Below are 9,925 nucleotides of genomic sequence, written 5' to 3'. Positions count from 1 at the left end.
TGGGTGCTGTGGCGATCCCGCTCCCCCCCCACGCCGCACGCCTCTTGCGCAACGTGTAGCGTGGTTTGATTCCTTTGAGTTTCCAGCCCTCTGCCGTTTTTTTCTGCAATCAGAAGAACTTTTCAAGTTCTTTCTCTTGCCTCAGTTTCCTTTCTGACAGTCCTTCAACCGGCGGCTGTCCCGGCTGCGTGCAAAGGGGCAGTTGCAGCAGCAGCCATCAGTCAACACCAAAGCAATCCTCTTTGGAAGGAGAGCGGATGAGCTTTGCGAGGGACCCTTACACCAAGAGGCAGCAACAGGCTCCTGGTGCGAAAGTAAGACGGAGCGGAGGTTAAAAAGTGAGTGATAGTTCTGGAGAGCCAGCGCGGATGCAGCCGAGCCGCGCGAGCGGAAGATAATTGAAAAGTAAACTTCAGAGTCTTCCAAGCATTTGCTTTAATAACCACCCGCAGGCCCTGGCAGTAGGTGAGAGACCCACGTCCGCAGCGTTCGCCTGGAAAACCCGTGGGCACGGTGCCCGCTGCGGGGATGTGCCCGTGCACTGCCGGCACTGCCCGCTCAGAGGGGAGAGGAGACAGAGACCCTCAGAGGCTTTGCTGCGGCTGGGCGGGAGCTCCGCTTGCCTCTGCTTTCGCTGGATGTGTTGTTCTTCCTTCTCTGCGCTGGTTCCTTCGTCTGGTGGGGAGTTATCCACCGCGTCAGTGAGCGGGGTGCATCGCTTCCAGGGAAGGCGTTTACACCGGCTTCGCTTTCTTCTGAAAGTGCCCGCTGAAAGCAATAGCGAAAAGCCTGTTGGCTTCGCGAGGAGAAAGTCTGCCTATTCCTTGACTAATTGTTTACAACATATAAATATTTAAGGCTGTCAGGATAATTTAAAGAATATTTAAGGATAAATTTTCCACCTATTTAAAAAAAAAAAAGTAACTGCAGCACAAGGTGAGCCTGTGCGTACTCCACTCGTGGCCGGCTAACACCGACCTGGTGACAACATCCGCAGGGAGCGGGGTCCAAAGAGCAGAGTTCACGCAAGTGGTCTGTGCTGTTACCCTCTATTTGCTGTCTCTACAAGATTTGGGATTTTCTTTTTTCTTTTCAGGGCTAGAAAATGCCTCCTTGCTCATGGAAAGTGAGATCTCGAGGAAGTCATCAGTGGGAGTGTGAATGAAGGTTTCACAATCTGGTCCCCAACAAGGAGAGCGAGCCAGCTGCCTTGGGGCTGAGTCCGTGTTTCTCAACAGTGAAAGATAAGGCGAAGTGCTGAATTTCTGACGACATAGAGGCCCTCAAGGAGAGGGACCTTCAGCATGGCCCATAAAAGCCAAACTGGTGGAATTGAGACAAAGGCATCGCTTTCCTCCATCCTCTTTTGTACAGGTGATTTAAAGGAAGGACCTCTGCAGCGGGTAAAAGGTAAGCAAGCAACTTGATGATAAGGAGAAAGGCAGCACTGAGTACAGCACCCTTGAAATAAGAGAAGAAGGATTTTTAAAGATGCTCATTAACAGCAGCTCAGTTGCAAAAGTAACTAAACATTATGGATGTTTCAGCATTTCGGGGAGGGGATGGACATGATTTGACTTTTTTTGGAAAGCCTGATGTATAGGAATGGATGTGAAATAGGTTGATACCTATTGAAAATCAGGACCCTGGAAGTCCTCTGCTCTTCGCCTTCAAAAGTCAAGGAATATTTATTTGGGAACCTTGACCTGTGTTTTGCCAATGACTCCCTCAGTTACAATTCGCTCTGTCTCTGCAGCGCTACTTCAGAAACTGCCTGAGGTGCTGTGCAGAGACCGAAGGCAGTGCCATGGATGGCTGTTCGCACCAAGACCCCCGCACTGTGCAGCAGGGCACCCTTCTTGGCTTGCTCAGTTCATGGCATCTCCTTAGAGCTCAGGTTTTGCAGGGGTGAAGCAGCCCTTGCCGCTCCAGCAGAGCTCAGGGAGCTGAGCCCCTCTGCAAATCTCAGGTATCTCAGCTTGGCACCCAACTCACTAGATTTTGTGCCAAGCAGCTTGACCAAAGCCATGGAGCCCAAGGCTGAGGCCATTCGTTTTTATTCTTGCTTTATACTCACTGCCTCCACTGCTCTGCGTCAGGGGGAGATGAACATCAGCAAAAAAACCAAGACCTTGTTGTCCTGGAGGTCTCCGATGCATCTACTCTTCCCTTGTTGACTCAATGCAGTTGTGCCCTATTGTAATATAACTGCCTGGCATCTCCTGTTCCTGAACAGTGAAGAGATGGTGAGGATGGAGGACGTAAGAGGGAGAGAAGGGGACGGTGGGTGCACGCTGTGTTTCAGCCTGGGCCGGCACTGAGCCGGCGGTGTCAGCGGGAGCAGCCCCAGGGGACACCTGGCTGACCCCAGATCTGCAAAGGGGAAGGAAAGCTGGGCGAAAGCTTTCAGTGAAACAGGATCTTGTCTGAACATGCCACTTCCTTAGACCCGAGCTCTTCCTCTTGATGTAGCACAGCTTGTGTAAACTCTAGGTGAATGCCAGATGGGAAGCCTGGAGATCACAGCTCTCCTGTGCTGCTCCAAGGCTGATCTGCCTCAGCTCCGAGCAGCCGGCTCCTCGAATTTAGGGCAGGCTGTCCTCATGCTTTCTGGGCTCCTGACTGCAACCTGAGTCTCTAGATTACATCTCTGACCCTAGCCCTAGCTCAAACTGGGAAGCTGAGAGCCCTGAGCCGAGCTGGGAGAGTCCCAGTCTTAAGTCCCTGCAAGAGCAGGGACCTGGACGCGGGAGGACCTACGGAGCTCATGCTCCGGGGCAGCACTGCCACGTCCCAGACATGTGATTATTGGAAAGCACCTTGATTTGATTGCTCAAGCTTCTTCTTGTGGTGGGTGGGGTGGGTAGGCGATGGGGATCTCTCTGAGAGGCAGATAGCCTTAGCAGCACCGAGCAGCTCGAGCCCATTGTCCTTTCAGTGCGGGATCAGCGAGGCAAGATGTTATCCTTGAAGATGAGATCTATGAGGATCAGGGCATCATATTATCTCTGACTGCTCACTCCTGGAATGTGTTTGGGGTCTCCTCCCTCTCTGTAGGCTGTTTCCTTACAGGGAACATCAGGCTGCTGTGCTGCTTCCAAAGCTCTTCGTGTTGTGCTTAGAAATGTCCAAGGGGGGACTCTGGATCCATTGAAAAAGCATCAGGGTGATCTGTGTTCCTCAGCCTTCCCTTTGCCACACGCTCCTTAGCTGGTGGGAGAAACACCTATGCCAGAGCCGTGCTCATGGCTCCTTTGGGCTCTTGCAGAACCCCTCAATGGCCAGGTGCTCATGGTGCTCAGCATGGACAACAACTGCTCGGCCACCTCCTTTGACATGGAGCTTTGTGCAGAGAAACTGAAGTCCCTTGGGGTTCAGGTAAGCTCCGCATGCGTAATCTCCCCTGGGAACCCTGTAGGAGTGAATGCTAGCTGGATTAGCGTCATTTGCACCCGCAACACAGCTTTGGTTTGAGTGACTCGTTTCAGTTCAACTTTAGTCTATTCCCCGTGGACTGCAAGTCAACTGTAATGATCTTGGCTTAAACCTCCGTGAAGAAACCCACAAAGGGTGCTTGAAAGTGAGTGAATTGCCTGAAAGTCACTCTGATGGGCTGGAGCGTCCCTGGAACAATCTGTCTTGTCTTGTCCTTTGTCATAAAAAGGTGGTTTTCCCTTGTGACTTTCCCTGCACTTTCCAGGCAGATATTACTCACTGCAAATGAGTCAAGAACACGAGTTTTTGGTCTGTGACAGCTGTATGGATGAGACTGGAGGTGCGCTCTGCGGGAGGGTGCTCTGGGACACAGCGTTGCGTCGCAGTGCTGGCCTGGCCCCACAGTGACTGCCCAAGCTAGTTCTGGTGGGGCTAGGAGCCCAAAACTGGAGGGTGGCCTCAGTTTGCTGTTTGCTCCCTGAGCAGGTGGCAGCGGATCGGTGGAGAAGGTTAATCCAGGATGCTGTCCTCAAGCCTGAAGTGAGACGGTACATGTTCTACAACTCCAGGGCATTCCAGATGGCTATCGCTGTGGTAAGGATGCATCAAGACCTCCACCTGGGGTTCTTGTGCCCACGGAGGAAGAGAGGTTTGGGTGGGGAAGAGACACTGACTTTCACATATCCTAGTGGGCTTAAGGCGCCTTTGGAAACCCCAGTCCACACAGTGGAGGGCAAGGCACCTTCTCCAGCCCCTTGCTGGTAGCCCCCCTGAAGCGGGCTGTCCATTGCCGTATAACCAGCGTATGCTGAGGTAGTAGTACTTACAGCAGGCTTTTTTTTTCACTTGATTTTAAAAATCTGTAGATATTCTGGTCCTGATGCTAATCCAGACCAACGAACCAGTCAACTTTGGTTACTGAGTTGCTTGTCTACTCTTGCCTGGCTGCTTCTGGTGAGAGAAGCTCCTCCAGAGACCCCAGCCATTAGCAGCTACTGTAAGGCTGATACTTTGCACCGTGCTGAGGGTGTGATAAAATCTGACTCCTCCTTTGCATTTATTTTTTTGGAGAGCCGTTGCACGTGTCTGCTCCTCCTTTCACTAATATTGTAGGAATTGGTGCTCGGTGTTTTGAAGGCTTAGGTGCCCGTTTAGTGCAAACGGGTTATGTTATTGCAAGATGATGCCATGACACGCTGTGCTGTACACTTCCTATTTGCTTCTAGGCAGTCCCCTGCCCAAATGCATGCTGTCTTTGTACAGGCCAAATGAGTTGAGCTGTGCCTGTCTTTGTGCAAAGGCCACGTTTGTCAGTCCCGAGCGTAGCCCTTGAGCCCAGCGTCAGTGTCCACCGTTTGAGCGTTATCGTAATTGAGTGGTCTCCGCGCCACCGCGAGTACTTTGACATAGGAGCTCTCTAAATACAGGGACTATTAGAAGTATTATCAGTACGCCTCAGTGAGTGCATTTCTTATCTAAATGGAAGAACTCGGTTGAAAACCTTCCTAGGTATGAATCATCATTAATAACTGACTCTGTCTTTGATGACTGGTAATTTTTTATAATAAACTAGGGCTTACTCAGTCCTTCTAGTCCTTTCTCCTGTTTATTATTGGAAAGAACTTCTATCCTTTCTCACCCTCGGAAAATCTCACGGGACTTAATTTATGGTAAGGTATTACCCTGGGAGAAGGGACCAGTAGTTTTCTTCTTCCCTTGACTTTTCTCACTTTCATAGTTTTGTGAGTATCGTCGGCCTCTCTGGGTTTTTACAGGTTTTCTACATGGCTCTCTGGACAAACATTTACTCCACAGTCCAGCTGTGTTCCTTCGGACGCTACTGGGAGGCCAGCGTGCTGGTGACCCTGGCTGCCGTGGCAGTCACTGTAGTCGTGATACTGGTTATCGACCGTCGCCAGCGGAAGGTAAGAGGAGGCCACGCGGAGCGCGGGCACGCGGAGCGCAGGGAGCAGGTAGAGTGCTGGGACCCAGGTCGTAGCAGAACATCGTAATTACCCAGGGAGGAAGGAATATTTTTACAGCAGGCTTGGAGATCAGGTTCGGGCAAGGGACGTCACACAGCCTGGTGAGGTGTCGTAATGCCTAAAATGTGGGTGTTGGAGCCCGGCAGGCTGGCTCAAAGTGCTTGCTGTCGCCGGAGATAAAGCAACCGTTGCAGAGCGTGGTTCATGCTCCCGTGGCTGGTGGGAAGCCACGGGGGCTCGGCGGCAGAGCCGGCTCCTGCCCTGCTTCTGATGACGGTCCTTGCGGTCTCGGCTGTGTGCAGCCACCAACAGCACCATTTACTTGTGTCACACCTTGCAACCAGTCCAGAGAAAAAGGCAGCTCCTAACCTATAGGAGTTGCAATAAAATTGTAAAACTGAGGCAGACTGGGCAGTAGAAGGAAACGGGGAGGTGATGTTGGCATGAGAGGCAACCAGCCTGCAGCGTCCACTGCTTGGTGGTTGTCAGCTTTTGTTTGTAGGAATCGCAGGACTACGGAAATTTTTAAGGAGTGATCTGAAGAATGACATTGGAAAGGCTTGATTCAAAATCCAGAGGGGTCTTTGCACTGATTTTAATGGATTTTGGAGCAAACCCCTAACGACAGCTGTGCAGTGATTCTTCCAAGGGGAAACCTGGAGAATGTGTAGGTGCGCAGGAGGAGTCCTTCACTCGGGGACTGCTGGGGGCTGGAAGAGAGACCATGACACTGGAAATTGATTCCACTTCAGACATCTTGTCTCTAAAAGAAATAATTCTTAGTGAGATTTCTGGCTGCACAGGCATCCACTAGCCACTGGCCAGGCCGATACTGATGGCTGGTGACAATCCCGCCCTGACTGCAGACTGCTCGTGTCACCGTTTTCCTTTCAGAGATGTGGTATTTGGGATTGCCCAGCTGCAGTTTGTAGCTGTAGGCTGGCCCAACTTTTGGTGTAGAATGTGTTAATTTTTTCTGTATTCTTTAATAGATAAATATGAATACAGACGTGAGGCTGGCAGCTGTCAATGAAATCTTTATCAAACACAGTTTAATTCTGGGGATTACAGATGTCCTGGATGGGCCACACAACATCCTACAAGTATCCTTTCTGTGGGGAATCATTCGTATCCCTCCTGGGTAGCTAACGATGTGGAGGTATTTATTGATGTTATGATCCATGGGGATTTTCAAAGGGTGGGATTTCTAGGATTTGTTTTTTCTCCTGGTGGATGGCATGTGGGATTGGGTATTTTTTCTCCTCCTATAAGTGGGGATTGAGAGATGTCCAAAGGCAATTGGAAATAATGAGTCTAAGATCCTGAATTGGGATAAGTCCTTTGGGCAGACAATTACTCATGAAAGTTTATTACACTTACGTGACAGTGACGATTCTTATTATGAGGAGAGTGACAGCAATGTGCCTATGGCAAAAAAACCCCAACAAACCCACCCAAAACAACGTGGCGAAAACCAGAGTTCCTGTCCCTGGGAGGTCATGTTCTGCCTTGCAGAGACCAACTAAGTCAACAGCATCCAAGTGCCTCTGCTCTCCAGGCGATTTGTAGCCCTGGGATCCCTCCTTCAGGCACATGGGAGAACTTGAATTCACAGGGTGCGTGCCTGGCAGCCAGCTCTGTAGCTGCCAAGCACTTCTGACCTTCATGGCCTTTTAAAAATGCAGGTTGAAGAAACCAGGTAGGGGAAGGCTCATTTGCCGCTTGTCAGAGATACCTTTTCTGGACGGGAGAAAGATTTTTGGGGAAAGAAGAGAGTTTTAAGAGAGCATGAAAGCATTAAAGGAAGGTGAAATAGATGGTCTCCCAGATTTTTTGGTGGACCTCACCCCCCATATAGAGAGAGAGGCACGAAATACAAACAGAGGGGGAACCAAGGCTGAAACACGGGGTCAGAGAAGGGTGCAGGGAATACCTGGGGCTGGCAGGGGTGAAGTCATGCAGAATGAGGAGGAAACACTTAAGAACCTGAATTACCCGTTCAGTCAGACCAGCATAGTTTTGCACCTCAGTAAGTGAAGACTAATCCAAGGAGCCTTCGCCTCTACCTACGTGTCCCAGAACTGCCTGAAAGCAGGAAACAATGCCAGGATTTATGCTTTCTCTCTCTGCTCCAATGCCAGATGTGTTTTAACCCTCTAGCTTTTATGCTATTCCTGAATCCCCTTGACGATGGCAGCTTGAGTAGATACACAAGGGCAGAACTTTGACTGTCTTCTGGGGAGCTGCTGCTCTCAAAGATGGCAGGATTCACATCCCCAACATGCTGCTCTTGGTAGACTCTTCGCAAACAGTGCCTCCATCCTGCCGACAAGCACCAAGTACAGTAAATTTTATAAAAAAATAAATGGCATTAATCCCTAGAAACAAAGGAAAGCCAGCAGGAAGTAGTTTAGGGGAGCTAAGTCGAGGTGACCCACCAGCTGATTTAGATACAAGGCCACTGAGCTGAACGATGGGCAACAGCCCTGAGTTATCACAGAGGGTGACAACTTGTCACGCCCCCCAGGGCGTGGGAGGTGTGCAAGGAGGACTGGCTGCCCTTTGGGGCAATGTCCCCCATCCCCGTCACCCCTCTTCTCTTCCCCGCTAGCTTGAGGTTTTGCCTTAGCCCAGACCCTCTTGGCTTAAAATCAGCCTTGCGATGTGTTATTCCTGACTGTGCCCTGAGCATCCCGCAGGCACCAGCTGCCTTTGCTCCGCTCCCTGCGAGCTCCGTACCACGATCCGCGTGGAGATGGAGGGCTGCAGAGCGGGGAGCGTGGGAAGATCCCTTCCTTAACCCTGCCCATCCCAGCTGTGGTTCGTGCACTTCAGGCCGGAGCGCTGCCTCCAGTCCTTGTCAGCCCACCTCAAGGACCTGCAGAGGACACGAGAGGTAAGGGACGGTGGGCGCAGCCCGAGCTCCCGCAGGGACACGTGCAGGTCCGCCCTACGCCCTGGCTTTGGCTGATGGAGGTGGGCAAGGGCAACTAAGAGCTTGAATGTCCTCCTGGGCGTCCCCTGCTGTGAACGGGGAGCTGGGCAGACTGGGAGGTGGGTAAACTGCATCCTTCGGTGCCCAGTTCATCAGGAATTCGTTTAGGCCTCGTGGTACATGCATGTCTGGATGATTAACCGTACAACTTTGGTAAAGGAAAGTCATCAAGAGTCAAGGGCAAATTTGAAAGCGTGTGTCACAACTTGAAATAGCTGACACCTTGAGCTCTTCTCCTGAAATAAATGGGATAGCCTGAGGAATAAGTAAACACTGTATGGGGTTAACTGTATAAAAACTTTGTCCTGTTGGCCTTCAGAAAATGTTTTCCCCTCTGCGAGTGTATAATATACAAACACGGTGCGCTCCTGCACTGCGTTGCCCTTGCGGACCGTGCCGGCGGGGTGAGAGGTGAGGGGGTGCCACCCTCCAAAACTCTCAAGGCTGCTCATGTCCCTGGATGAACCAACAGATGCAGATCAGGGGATGGACGGTAACACGCCAATTCACATACTGGCTGATATGTCATACAGGTTTTAAAGACAAAATTCTCCGTGCTAAGCTGTGGCCGTCTTGCTGGGAGCAGTGGCCGGCACAAGAGGCCGTTGATGGCGGCGGGGTGGTGGGGCGAAGACACTCGGCTCCAGGTGCTGGGCACAGCTCCAGGAGTAAAAAACCTTCAGGAGGAAATCATGTCCTTTAAAAGCTGTCCTCAGAACAGCACTGCTGCCTGCCTTTGGACACCCCCAACATCTCTCTCTCTTCCAGTCGGGCTTGCGGCACAGCCTGGACCAGCTCTGTGTGGTTATGGAGGCAGTGGTTCAGCCTGAGCCGGGGACGCAGGAGGAGGCTTCGCGTGAAGAGTCCCCTCTTTTAGCCAGTGGGGTGAACCTAAATAAAGAGCCTGTGACGTGCAACGAGCTGCTCCACCTCGTTCCCGAGGGCCCACCAGAGGTAATGAGAAATATCCCCCCCCGACGGACAGAGGTGCCAAATTGCCTCCCCAGGCAACCTCAACTCCAAAACTCGTCTCAGCAGCCACCAGCCATGGGGTCACCTCCCTTTTCACCAGTAGAAGCACCTGGAAACCTGAAGGTCCACACACACCTTCTCCAGCCCTGACACTGCTGAGCAGTTAATGCTTACTGAGCAGCTAGTGCGTAATCCTTGAGGAATTAATGGATTAGGCTTTTCCTTGCTGGTGGCCGGGGGTCCCCATTTGGAAGCCAACCTCTTCCCAGGGTCCATGCAGGGACCCAGCGCCTGTGTCTGGGCTGGGGATGAGGCATGTCCGTGCCCAGCCTTTGTCTCCTCCACGGAGCGTGCCTTCAAAGACTTGTGCCATGCTGAGCAACAAATGTGTCCTCATTCCCGCTCAGCAAGAAGCTTCGAAAGGGATGATTTGGATTTCTTTTACAGTTCCGCTCGCTGTTACTAAGCGAGTTCGGTGCAGGTGACGTCCCTGCAGATTGAAGCTCTCTGGCTGTCCACCAGCAAAAAAAAAAGCAGC

At 51.5% G+C, this 9,925-nt stretch overlaps 1 protein-coding gene across 1 annotated transcript in view; it reads left to right on the top strand.

Moving 5' to 3' along the window:
• Positions 1–1,304: 1,304 nt before the first annotated feature.
• Positions 1,305–9,925, top strand: part of LOC104618655 (chromosome unknown open reading frame, human C9orf91) — a 9,065-nt gene continuing 444 nt past the window's right edge. The window contains exons 1-7 of the mRNA XM_010284300.1: positions 1,305–1,410; positions 3,269–3,378; positions 3,922–4,029; positions 5,211–5,360; positions 6,413–6,523; positions 8,236–8,316; positions 9,184–9,369. Coding sequence (XP_010282602.1) covers positions 1,305–1,410; positions 3,269–3,378; positions 3,922–4,029; positions 5,211–5,360; positions 6,413–6,523; positions 8,236–8,316; positions 9,184–9,369 — 852 coding nt within the window. The remainder of the gene's footprint in view (positions 1,411–3,268; positions 3,379–3,921; positions 4,030–5,210; positions 5,361–6,412; positions 6,524–8,235; positions 8,317–9,183; positions 9,370–9,925) is intronic.

The sequence above is a fragment of the Phaethon lepturus genome, unplaced genomic scaffold (assembly GCF_000687285.1).
Source record: "Phaethon lepturus isolate BGI_N335 unplaced genomic scaffold, ASM68728v1 scaffold42743, whole genome shotgun sequence".
Taxonomy (NCBI): Eukaryota; Metazoa; Chordata; class Aves; order Phaethontiformes; family Phaethontidae; genus Phaethon; species Phaethon lepturus.
The sequence above is the reverse complement of the archived record's forward strand: the minus strand, read 5'-3'. Positions and strand labels throughout refer to the sequence as shown.